This window comes from Heloderma suspectum, chromosome 3 (genome assembly GCF_057233095.1).
Source record: "Heloderma suspectum isolate Gila_16-S chromosome 3, 16-S_ref, whole genome shotgun sequence".
In the NCBI taxonomy this organism is placed as follows: domain Eukaryota; kingdom Metazoa; phylum Chordata; class Lepidosauria; order Squamata; family Helodermatidae; genus Heloderma; species Heloderma suspectum.
The window spans coordinates 124,883,955-124,897,410 of NC_139460.1; the positions used below are offsets into that span (position 1 = coordinate 124,883,955).

The window sequence follows — 13,456 nt, forward strand, 5'->3', positions numbered from 1 at the left end:
TAAGTGTGTCAAGGGTTGCAGACTTACAGGGTGATCTTATGTCTACTCAGAAGCAAGTCCCATTGTGTTCAATGTGGCTTACGCCCACATAAGCGTGCCAAGGGTTGCAGACTTACAGCACAATGTTACATTTTATGTTTACTCTGAAGTCAGTCTGAGGTTTCTTGTGGGCTGCAACAAAACAGTACAGCAGAAGCTAAGCTACGAAAACAAAACTCCCCCCCCCCTTGCACACATGCCAGGGAGGGAGGAGGGCACTCCCCCAGTTCAAACCACATGGCTGCAGTGTAAAGAAGCCCTTCCTCATCCCGCAAAGAAACAGAAAGCAGGAAGCTCCAGAAAGAATGTGGGTTTTTGAGGGGGTTTTACTTAATGTAGAAACACGCATTGGAGACTTGACTAGCTGCTGAGATTAGATTGCTTTTGCCCTGAGCATTAGCCAGGAAGAAATTGCTTCCTAAATAAAGGCGCAGCTGGACGTTTAATGAGAAAACGAGGTTCCTGCAAGGCGCTGATTGGTTCTCCTTCCAGAGGGCACCAATTTGTTACTAATAAAGACACCTCTTGAGTTCGAACTCGTCAGACTGAGGCTGGCCAGTAACCTGGCTGCCTGGTTGACTTGGAGGGAAGATGCAGAAGTTCAGTCAGAGGAATCTGAGTCTGTCTTGGCCGCTGAAAATGAAACAGCGCCCTCTTCCCTTTCCGTTGCTCTTTGCGATCTACTGCATCTGCGCTGGACCGTTCACCTCCGGTAAGATGCAAGTTCCGTATTTATCATGCAATACAAATTAAAAACAATGAATATTTTGCAGGTATCCTGTCTGATCAGTTAGAAGGCTGATTTGTTTCTCTAAGACCGCCTTCTCAACCTGGTACCCTCCAGATGTTTTGATCTACATCTCCCAGCATTCCTGACCACTGGCCATACTGGCTGGGGCTGATGGGAGCTGAAGTCCAAACCATCGGGAGGGCACCAGGTTGGGGAAGGCTGATCGAAGTTAACGTCTAAAAAGGGGAGTTCAGGAGACCTCTTCCACCCTCCCCTGGCATTTTAGCATTCAGAATCATAGGCTGAACTCTGATTTTAACATCAGTTGTACTAAACCAGCCTGCCCCAACCTGGTGCCCTCCAGATGAGTTGAAGTACAACTCCAATCATCCACAACCAGTATGCTTGTACTGGCTGTGGATGATGGGAATTCCAGTCCAGCATATCTGGAGGGCACCTGGTTGGGGAAGACTGAAGCAAACAAATAACTACCCTTAGGGTGCAATCCTATGCATGTTTCGACAGAAATGTCCTGCAACTCCCAACATTCCCCAGCCAGTGTGGGAATGCTGGGCGTTTCAGGACATATTGCTGTCGAAACATGCATAGGATTGCACTCTAAACCAATTTTTAGTAGTCATAGAATCATAGAATAGTAAGGTTGGAAGGGGCCTACAAGGCCATCGAGCCCAACCCCGATGTCTCAGACAGTAGTTAAACTAAGAATGGTTAACAGCTTACATTTCGTCCCTTCCCCGCAGCACACATTGAATGCATTTTTGTGTGTGAAGTGAGGATACTCGCATGTGTAGGGATGAGGATTTGGGAAGTGTTGCTGTTCCAGATTTATTAATCTAATAATGAAAGGGATACAATCTGTTGCCTCGGTGAAGTATGGGTTGCAACTAGGCCTCCTCCTCCAGCTTCTTCTCTGGAAGTAAACTTTGAAAAGGGGGGACTTACATGGTGGCCAATCGCTTAAAGCGTAAAAACCGCTAAACCTTTGCTCTAGAGATGGGCAGAGAGGGCTAAAAGCACTGGAATGCAGTTAAGAGACTCCTCGTAACCAAACGCCACCTGTGGCGCTATCCAAAGTGCTGAATCTAGAATGGCAGTGTCGTCTCTGTAGGCAGGGTGTTACATTTAATTGGCACAGAGCCCAGACAAAACTGAGCCACAAGATAAGCCACAGATTAAAAAATCAAACTTCAGCATGTGTGCATATTTGTGGAAAAGGTGTGTGTGTTTGGGGTGGGGGAAGTGATATCTAGATTATGTTGGTCTCTCTCCCTCTCAGTAACTCATCTCCAGTTGCACCATTACCGATTTGTTTTTATCATCCCAATCTGGAAGTTGGTTTTTATATTAAGGGGGGGATAACTTTCATTTCTTTTGTAGAGTAATATTTTAAAAATCCTAAATCCAAGTTGAAAGTCCCAACAAAAGGCAGTGATTTAAGTCTTGGAAGTGTCTTATGCCAAAGTGCCTTGTTTGTACCTTGTAGTTTAGGACTTGCCCTAGTTTTCTTTAGGACTGTGTATTTTCTACATGATAATTCTGCTTTGACGGCAGGTGTGTTTTAGTATATCTAATGTTTGCCTACTATTTTCCTTTAACAGGATTTCCTCAGCCTTTTGCTGGCTATCTAGGTGAATCTGATATTCCTAAAAGCAAGGTATATAATCTTCTAAGTAATCTTCTCTGCATATCAAAACAATGTGAAATCCCATAGAAAGCATGAATTCTACTGCTGTTATAGAGGCAAGGTCACTTGGTGTGGTTTCGCGCATGCATGTAACTGTAAAAATGAGTTCCTGCATCCTGATGTTGGCTGTAGGAACAAAATGTACTAATGTAATGTATATATGAGCTAAAAAAAAGTCTTCAGAGAATGTTACTGATACCAGAAAACCAGTGATAAACTTTCCTTTAAATGACAGGCTCAAATATTCATCTGATTTTCCTATCTAATTTTTTAACTTCTCTTTTAGAGATTGGCACTGTGTTTCAGTCAGTGGACAGAACTGTCTGATCAACCCCAGGTAAAAAGATGTTGTAATTAATTTTGAATCACTTAGAGCCTTCACAGTAACACAGACTGTCACGAGCCATTGTGATTGAAGATTCAAGATAATGCATGCAAACGGTTTGTACAGAGCCTAAGCCACAAATAAGTAATTTGGTGCACTTCCTTGTAAGCCCCTTTAAAGCAAATAATATAGTTTAAATGGTTTGTGGATGACTATCACTGCAGTCAATTTCAGTGCAATGTAACTTCCAGAAAAACATGCTTGCTGTCAATGCCTGGGGTGCACATATGATTTATTCAGATCTTTCAACTGAAATGTCTACGCCTACCCACCCAGCTCCATGCTCCTGATATAAGGAAACATTGACTTAGCCACCACTACACAAAGAAATATACACTGTTGATAGTGTGGAAATAAAACTTTAAAAAATCATATTTAGTTCCCCTGATTGTGAATACAAAAGGGTAGTTAGCAAGTGCTAAGATATAAATAAGAGGAACATCTATATTCAATTATATTGAGTATTCATCTTGTAGATCTCCAGTTCTGTTATGGATCTTTGTAACTCCATATTGATTTGTTAACTACTGACAAATATATAGATCATAAATCTATAAAGTGATAGATTTACATCTCTCACTTTAATGATCAAGTGATTCTGCTACCTTGTATTTTACTAATCATTCCTATTGAATTTTATACTAAAGGGCAGTAAAAGGTTTGCTGGGTGTGCTTAAGTATTATACTGCAGACGAGAGATGAAAGCCTCTGTGTATTTCAGACTTGAAGCTGTTCTGGATGAGGATCAGTCCTAATATTTTGTTTGTATTGCCACATTCAGACATGGTGCTGTTAAGTGGAGACAACTGTAAAAGATTTACTATCAGTCAGCCATGGATGCTTGACTGACTATTTCTGAGAATAATGTTTTAGATTTGATTAGCCATAGTAGTGTTTTCACTTAAAGTTGTTGTTTTTTCAATTGACATCAATATAATTAGCTCAAATTTTTATTTGTGTCAAAACACACACACATCAACATGTGTTTCTTATTTCTAAGATCTTGTCAATTAACACCACTGTCATGCCTATCTTTAAAATATGTATTTGTCTTGTAGCTCTCCAGTTCTGTTATGGATCTTTGTAACTCCATGTTTAATAGCCTGCAGATAGATGCGGTAAGCACTGATTATTTTATTTCCCTGCAAGCATTGCCACAGTATTGATATAGTGAAGTAATAATCTATTCTTGTGAAATCTAATATCATCATTATCCTCACTAGGAAAATAATCAGGAAATATATAAAAGAGTAAGTATTTAATTTCCTTAGACTTTATGTGCATAATGTTTTTTTGCCTAAACAATACTAAACATACTAAAATAGTTCTTTCTATGCAGTTTTTATTTCACTACTCCAGAGCTCAAGAGCCCACATATCCACTTAAAGCTGGGGTTAGTATTTTAACATAATCACATGTTATACATTATAACATACAGAATAGTATAGAACAGTATACAATAGTATTTCATATGTCTTCAATATACTTATTAAGTCCACAAACGGCATACCTAACCTTAAACCATGTAAATAAAGTAAAACATCAGGATTTCCCCTGTACGGTATATTTTATGTTAATTGATCAGTATCTAAAGAACCATAAAACTAGTTTAATCAGCCCTATGGGGCTTTAGATAATAGGCAATGGCAGAAGCTCCCCTTAGTATCAAAAGCAATTAGTGGTATGACTTGGAGCTCAGCTCAACAAAGAAGCAAAATTTTAAAGCTCATTAGTTGAATGCAAGCTCCTTGTGAAGCTCTAGAAGTTCTTTAGATACCAGTCCCTTTTGACTTTTAGATGTTTCCTTAAGACTTACCTCTTTACACAGGCTTTCCCTCAGGTGACTGACTGACCCAGTCAGTGAGAGTTATTGTTTTATTGTTGTTCAGTAGAATGATTGTTTTATTGTTGCATTTTATTGTTATATTTTAGTGTTGTGGCCGTTGTGTTCACTGCCTTGATAATTTTGTTGAGAAAAGGTATATAAATGTATGAAATAAATAAAATTACCAGCTTAGTTCAGAATTTGTTTTTTGTTTTTTTAATGACCCAATCCTAATGAATTCATTTGTGTTAAAATAAGTTGGTTTGGTATATTAGGAACATCAGGCTGTCCAGACCAGCTAACTGGTGTCTAGGCTTTAGAAATTTTTAAAGCTAATGTTTAGAATGTTAATGTTTAGTTAAAATAAAAACTCATTTTCATGACATCTTTTTGTTATAGTCGTTCCCTGTGCATGCTTTGATGAGCCTTGCTCCAAAGCTCTCTGAGAGAAGAATGGAAAGATTCCTTGATCCAGTATGCATTTGCTTCTTCCATAGTATTTGGTGCCACTAAAATTTCATTTCAACTGATTTTTTTAAAGCCATTGTGCCAGTGATCAAATTGTGAACATTTAGTAAGGTAAAAAACCACCATCATTGTTCATTCCCCTTTCCTTCTCTCCTTTTTTAAAATTCTGCCATTTCTCCATGATTGCTTTTCTCATACCTCATTTCTAAAGTTTAAACTCAGTCACAACAGTAAATGCTGATGTGACTAGCCTTATAAGCTAATACTAGTGCTAGGCACTTCATAGACCATGAGTAGACACCTTATGGCCCTCCAGATGTTTTGGCCTACCACTGACATCAGCAGTGATTATGGGAGTGGTGGCTGTCCAGATATTTTGGCCTACAACTGGTCCACCCTGGTATAGAACATAGTAGTGACATTTTTCCTGTCCATGGGGCTTCAAATCCACGATATCACTCCTGTTCTAGTCATGAATGCTAAACTCTGAAACAATTTTGCAAAGAGATTGTGCCCACAGAACCATACCACTAAGGAATATGCTTAGCTGATGGAACAATTGACTGAAGTCAATTGGAATTGAAGTCACTGACTGACATCCACAGAAGCCTGGGTATAGCATAGGCACTCTCCTAAAACAAAACATGTGCAATTATATAAATTACCAGCTATGGCTTGTGACTGGGTTAAACTCAGTGAAAAATGTAGAGCAGCCTTTCCCAACCTCATGCCCTCCATATGTTTTGGACTACAACTTCCAGCATTCCTGACCATTGAGTATGCTGACTGGGACTGATGGCAGTTGAATTCTAAAACATCTGGAGGGCACCAGAATGGGGAAGGCTGTTGTAGAGTGTGGTAGGAACAAAAATTGAGCAGAAAGAAAATGGTATTCTCAAAAACCAAATCTAGGATATTTCCATTTGAGGTTTTGTGTTTTGTTCAAGAGCATGATTGTGTCATTTCGGTCTGAAGCATGCATTCTATATGTAGCTTGGTGAAATAAATGCCTCAAATTCAAAATGTTTATTATTCTCTTTCTGTTCCTAACATTGCCTGTTTTTCAAATGCTCTAGTATAACACAGTGGATGGGTTCGCACGTAATGGCAATCCAGAGACTGGGTTCACACAACATGATAGTCGACACTCAAGGATTGAGTATGGGTTGAGTGTGGGTTGTCGTTGAACTGTGGCTTGTTGTTGAAACATGGGTTATCATTTTGTCTGCATCCAGCCACTCTAAAAAACTATGGTTTCTTAACCATGAACAACCTGAGAGAAGAACCCATGGTTTGTTGTTGGGTTGTGAACTATGGGTATTCGTTTGCACATAACGAGAACCCACAAGTCAATAATGCACACTTCAGTGACAATGCATACTCAGCCCATACTGTAGGTTGTCATTATGTGTGAACCAGGTCATTGTATTGCTGCAAACTCCTAACCTCTGTTGAAAGGTTGCAAATTAACAGGCATTTAAATATGATGAAATTAACATGTGAAATCACCTTGCAGGAATCACAAGTCGCTGCTGCAGAATTCACAAAGAAGGTAGGCTAAAAATGCTGGCATTATTATGTCTACGTATTATAGCCAGTTTCCAACAGTGACCAGGTTCATACATAATGACAACCCAGAGTATAGATTGAACCATGGGGTGTTGATACATGTGAATCCTGTACTATGGTTTAACTATGGGTTGTTAACCAGGAATAACCCAGAGTTCACAATCCAACAACAAACCATGGGTTCTCTTCCTGGATTGTTCATGATGAACAACCAATAGTTAAACCATAGGGTTCGCACATAACGACAACCACAATTCAACAACAACCCACGATTCAATGACAACCCATACTTAACCCATACTCTAGGTTGCCGTTATATGCAAACCAGGTCTCTGTGTTGTTATTGTGTCAAACTGTGAGCTGTCTTACTCAGCATATCAAAAAAACAGAAGGCAGGGAACCAATGTATGTGTGTGTGCATGCAGGTGCACTCCTCCAGATGTTTTGGACTACAATTCTGATCATCCCTGTCCATTTGTCATGCATCATGCTGGCTGGGGCTGATGAAAATTGGAGTCAAAAACATATGGAGGGCACTAGGTTGGGGAAGGCTCTGTTCTATGCCCACCAGGATGGAGGAATAGGGGTGGTGATGGGTTGAGTGTAGGATTGATAAGCAGGGGAAGGGAATTGGCTGGAGAGTTGATATGATGACTAAATTGGGATAAAGCTTGGGGAATGAGAATGCTGGGAGTGGCTGAAGCAAGAGTAGTGGGAGGATGCAGAGGATGGATACGCTAGCGGGAGGTGCTGCCTCCCCCCACAAACCACATCCCTAATCAACTCATGAAACTTCCCAGGCCTTTACATATCATATTCATAGCATTCTAACTGCACATCTTTAGTTTGGGAAAATGTAACACTTCTGAAACTTTATTTTACATATTTTGATGCCAATCAAGTGACACAATTTGTATCTTTTAAAAATGCAATTGCTTCTTGCAGTGTTTTGGTACCAACATAAACATGATCCAGACATCTGCAGGTAGAGATGCCTTTGCAGAACACTTCCCACCAAAACAGACATCCAGCGGGGGAAGGAGGTGCCTGCAGTCACGTATCTCTGGATGGGGGCTTTCAGAATGGGAAGGGTGGGGGCTAGTGAAGGTGGGAGGCATCCCCCTTCCTCCTAGGCATCTCTTACACATGTAAGGGGGAGATCTGCGTCCTGGATTGGGGACACTGACTTCTTGTCATCACTATTTTATCTAGAATTCAACACAATACCTGTGAGCAAGCCCCATTTAACTCAGTGGGGCTTACTTCTGAGTAGTCATGTAGAGGATTATAGTAAACCTCTCTTGGTGGGAGGAAAGTTCTTCTGGCTCTGCCTGCTGCAGGATCTTCTTCCTCCCTGGAATTCCACAGCCCATTACAGGTGATTTGTTGTCTCTATGAAGGGCCCATTATAAAATTTGAGAACTCCTGTCCTTTATCAAGTTCAGAAACATTTTATAAAGTCTGCTTTATTTCTTTTATCTTACAGGATGGTTTGGATGCCTTGGGACGGCCCTTTTTTCTTTTCAGGGTATCTAATTTTTCTTCTCACTTTATAAAGAAAACACACCTTGAATCACAGTTTCCTCTTTTGATACAAAAAAAAAAAAAAATACTAATACAGGGCTGTTGTGCTCCCATTCAGTCCCTTGCACCAGTGGGATCCACTGCAAGCAGAATGGGGAACTAACAGTTTGAAAAGCAACCTCTGGAAGGCTCCTTTCCAGATCGGGACCATCAGCAGAACTCCTTTCTGCAACCTCTGCTGACCTGCCCTGTTCCAAAAACAAGTATTCCTGCTCATTTCAGGTTTAAAAACAAAACAACTTGCACTAGTAGTGGATCCTGCTGGTACATGGGCTGCATTGGATACTGCCTAATGATGTATGTATGTATGTATGTATGTATTTAATTACATTTCTATACTGCCCAATATCTGAAGCTCTCTCATATTTATTTTATATTTTCATCAGAGGCCTGCAGCCCAAAATATGAATAGATATATCATATTAAAAGTGGTAACCAGACTCTACTGTGGACTCACTATAGCTTCTAAGAGGGTTTCTCCACCCCCACCCCATCCATATGTTTCTGAGCCCAAATAACTAAATATCTAGGGAATTCCAGTCATTAAAAATCTCAAGGAACAAAGCAGTCTATACAAATAAATAAATTAAAATGTATTTTACTGAAGACCACAAGTCAGCTAATATTAATCATCACTCCCTCCCATTGAAAACAAAGGATTGTGTCCAGTGTTAGAGTAGACCCATTGAAATGAATGGAACTGAGGTTAGACTAACATTGGACACCACCAAAAGGAACTTGAGTTAGCTGCAACTAATCTGCTCCATCCATTCAGTGGGACTTGAAGTCAGATCCAAAGCATGTTCACTCAGAGCAATTTGTGGGGGGCGGAAATACCCCCAGACACTGGGGCGGATGAAATTTCTGAGAAACTTTTGGGCAGGGGCTTGGCTTGAGTCACCTTAGTTTTAGATGAGATGGTTGTGGAGTTTATTTTTGTTTGTGTTTACACTTATGGCTGGTCTGAACAGCTGCAAAGCACTCTGCAGTCTCCCAGACACATGTCCTTGTCCAGGATACCCATGGGATTGATGCATCATTCCCATGGGTGTTCTGGCCCCATAACATGATTAGGAGGCTGCAGAGACTCAGCTGCTTGGAGTGGCCACAAGGAGTTTTTAAAAGTAAAAATAGAGCAAATATAGCCCCCTCATCTAAACTTCTGGTAAGCCAAGTTCCCCTATAAGAATTTCTCACAGGTTTATTCTGCCCACCCTCATCAGTTAAAAGTCTTACCACTTTCACAGGGAAAAATAGTCCCTCAAAGGTGGTGATAGATTTTCAGTACTTTTTTCAGTTTACTCAGAAGAAACACCCACTGAGTTCAGTGGAACTTACTCCCTAATATGTGTGTTTAGGATTGCAGCTTTAGTCACACCTAGTCCCTGTTTCCACGACAACAGAAGGAGAAAGAAAGAAAGAAAGAAAGAGAAAGAAAGAAAGAAAGAAAGAAAGAAAGACTGGCTTACTCACATTTTTCTAGGAGCTGCTTTTGGTCCAGGCAAGGCTCCTCGGGGGTGTGCATCACCCCACTTCTCCTAACATACTTCTGGGGTATGGAGGGCGGGTTGGAGTGAGTGTCATCTGAGTGGCAGGGGCTGTTCAACCAATAAGAGAGGCTCCCTCCCTCCCGGCTCTCCCCCCTTTCTCCCTAAGGAAGGTGAAAATTAGAAGTAATTATATCCTATGTGCACAAGTGAAGGGAAGCGAAAACCAAGGGAGAAAGGGGAAGATATATCCAACTGAATGCAGAGTTCCAGAGAATAGCAAGGAGAGACAAGAAGGCCTTCTTAAATGAACAGTGCAAAGAAATCGAGGAAAACAACAGAATGGGAAAGACTAGAGATCTCTTCAAGAAAATCAGAGATCTCAAGGGAACGTTTTGTGCAAAGACAGGCATGATAAAGGACAAAGAAGGCAGGAACCTAACAGAAGCAGATGAGATTAAAAAGAGGTGGAAAGAATACACAGAAGAACTATACAGGAAAGATCTGAATGTCCCTGATAGCCATGATAGTGCGGTCACTGAACTTGAGCCGGACATCCTCGAGAGTGAAGTCAAGTGGGCCTTAGGAAGCATTACTAACAACAAAGCTAGCGGAGATGACAGTATTCCAGCTGAGCTATTTAAAATCCTAAAAGATGATGCTTTTAAAGTGCTGCATTCAATATGCCAACAAATTTGGAACACTCAACAGTGGCCGCAAGACTGGAAAAGGTCAGTTTACATTCCAATTCCAAAGAAGGGCAACGCCAAAGAGTGTTCAAACTACCGCACAATTGCGCTCATTTCACATGCCAGCAAGGTGATGCTCAAAATCCTACAAGCTAGGCTTCAGCAGTATGCGAACCGAGAACTACCGGAAGTACAAGCTGGGTTTCGAAGAGGCAGAGGAACTAGAGATCAAATCACCAACATTCGCTGCATGATGGAGAAAGCAAGAGAATTCCAGAAAAACGTCTATTTCTGCTTCATTGACTATGCTAAAGCCTTTGATTGTGTGGATCACAACAAACTGTGGCAAATTCTGAAAGTGATGGGAGTACCAGACCACCTTACCTGTCTCCTGAGAAACCTGTACAAGGGTCAAGAAGCAACAGTAAGAACCAGACATGGAACAACAGATTGGTTCAAAATTGGGAAAGGAGTACGACATTGTCACCCTGCTTATTTAACTTATATGCAGAGTACATCATGAGAAATGCCAGCTTGGATGAATTACAGGTCAGAATTAAGATTGCTGGGAGAATTATCAACAACCTCCGATATGCAGACGATACCACCCTAATGGCAGAAAGCGAAGAAGATCTAAAGAGCCTCTTGTTGAGGGTGAAAGAGGAGAGTGCAAAAGCTGGTTTGAAACTCAACATTAAAAAAACTAAGATCATGGCATCTGGCCCTATCATTTCCTGGCATGTAGAAGGGGAAGAAATGGAAGCAGTGACAGATTTTACTTTCTTGGGCTCCAAGATCACCGCAGACGGTGACTGTAGCCATGAAATTAAAAGACGCTTGCTCCTTGGGAGGAAAGCTATGGCAAACCTAGACAGCATAGTAAGAAGCAGAGACATCACCTTGCCGACAAAGGTCCGTCTAATCAAAGCTATGGTTTTCCCAGTAGTAACGTATGGCTGTGAGAGCTGGACTATAAGGAAGGCTGAGCGCCGAAGAATTGATGCTTTTGAACTGTGGTGCTGGAGAAGACTCTTACGAGTCCCCTGGACTGCAAGGAGGTCAAATCAGTCAATCCTAAAGGAAATCAACCCTGAGTGCTCATTGGAAGGACAGATCCTGAAGCTGAAGCTCAAATATTTTGGCCACCTAATGCGAAGAGAAAACTCTCTGGAAAAGACCTTGATGCTGGGAAAGACTGAAGGCAAAAGGAGAAGGGGACGGCAGAGGATGAGATGGCTAGATAGCATCACCAATGCAATGAATATGAACTTGAGCACACTCCGGGAGAGAGCGCAGGACAGGAAGGCCTGGCGTGCTATGGTCCATGGGGTCATGAAGAGTCGGACACGACTGAACGACTGAACAACAACAACAACAAGTGAAGGAGAAGCTGCCTAACAAGCCCCAATCTTTCTCTCCTGTTCTGTGCTTGATCACTCTAACAGAGTGGGCGAAATGAATTACTTCCGATGTGGGCATTTGGGAGAGAAGCCTCATTGAGCACAACCTGGCTTGAGGAAAATAATTGGCCTTTAAGCAGTCTCAGGAAATCCAGTTTTCCCCGGATAAGCTCCAGGGTGGGTGGTGGATGGCCACGACATCATCTAACCCTAATGACCTCAACAGGCAGCTGGCTCGGAGTAATCGCTGGTGGAAACACAGCCCTAGGACTGAGCAAAAAGGGGGAAGGGCCACTTTTCATTAAAAAAGCTGCCCTTTTTTCAGTTACATTTTAGTTGCTCCAAAAGAGACTGAAAGTGTTTGGTCATTTAGAGTGAGGGTAAACAGTGCTCTGATGGCTGGGATCAATTGCAAGAGCAGCCTAGGAAACATTGCCTTCACTTTCAATAGGTTTCATTAACTATCCGTGACATCATCACATTGCCAGATCTTATTGGCCACAAAGTGTCATAATGGCATCACATTTGCTACCTGATCCGGGAGTGTCTGACCATTTGAGGAAGAAACCTTAACAAGAAGGGGGGTGGGGAATGCACCAATGCAGGGAACACTCACACAAGGTTTTATCTCCATTGCCCTTGGCTTATCAGAGCCCTGAGCTTGCAGCTTTAAGTAGGTGCAGAATGTTTAGCATGGTATTGCCTCCACTCCTATGGTTTCAGTGAAACAAATGTTATGCTGATGGTGGGGGTGGGAGCAGCAGCATTAGGAGGCATCTGTGCACAGAGCAGCATAGAGAGGGAGGGATTAAAGTTAAGCACATGCCCACATCCTTTACTGAAGCAAACTCAAAACATCCTGACAGCCAGTCAGATTGTTCAGCAGTTGTTCTGCTTGGTGACCAACTGCTCTTTTGTAAATCCATTCCTTTCAAACTACAGAAGTACCTGATGTACTTACAAAGTCAAATCTTCATGCATTCTTTTCTAATGGCTCACTTTTGTAGTAAACCTAGAGCAAAGATCTTATTTTTATTTATTTCATAAGGGATACGCCAATGTACAAGTTTTCTTTATTTATTTGCATTTTACGTTTTCAGCCTAGGAACGGAAGGACTGTGGATAATGGAGGTGAATAGGCCATTCAAAAGGTGACTTTTGGTTATACATATAGCAGTAATTATCTCTGTTGGAAGTGTTAATGTAAATTCTGCCATGGATGTGGGTGGGGACAGTATTTTTACAAGCCTGTTGTACAAGCCTACTTTAGCAATTCACATGTGTAATGCTGCTCCTTTGTGCATTTATCATGCACCACTATTCTCCAATCAGTGGTCTGTATCTTCATAATTAACAGCACCAAACAGTTGTCTGGGGGCAGGGGAAGCTGGGTTTAGTCCCCTTCCCCGCCATTCTTCAATCATGTGATCAGCACCATCAAAGGTCACACTGCCCATCTTCTGACTGGGATTGCACATGGGTTTCATGTGCCAGATATGAAACATTATGCACAGCTTCAGCACCCCCATCTGCATACATGTTTCACAATCCAACATTATTTGAACTGGATAAAAG

The 13,456-nt window shown here is 41.5% G+C and overlaps 1 protein-coding gene across 1 annotated transcript; it reads left to right on the forward strand.

The window, feature by feature from the left end:
• Positions 1–630: 630 nt before the first annotated feature.
• NMS (neuromedin S) lies at positions 631–13,032 on the forward strand. The gene is made up of 10 exons (XM_084845523.1): positions 631–751; positions 2,389–2,444; positions 2,761–2,811; positions 3,918–3,977; positions 4,083–4,109; positions 4,199–4,252; positions 5,084–5,158; positions 6,669–6,704; positions 8,208–8,249; positions 12,982–13,032. The coding sequence occupies exons 1-10, from the start codon at positions 631–633 to the stop codon at positions 13,018–13,020; spliced, it is 561 nt and encodes a 186-aa protein (XP_084701649.1). The 3' UTR covers positions 13,021–13,032.
• Positions 13,033–13,456: the final 424 nt, after the last annotated feature.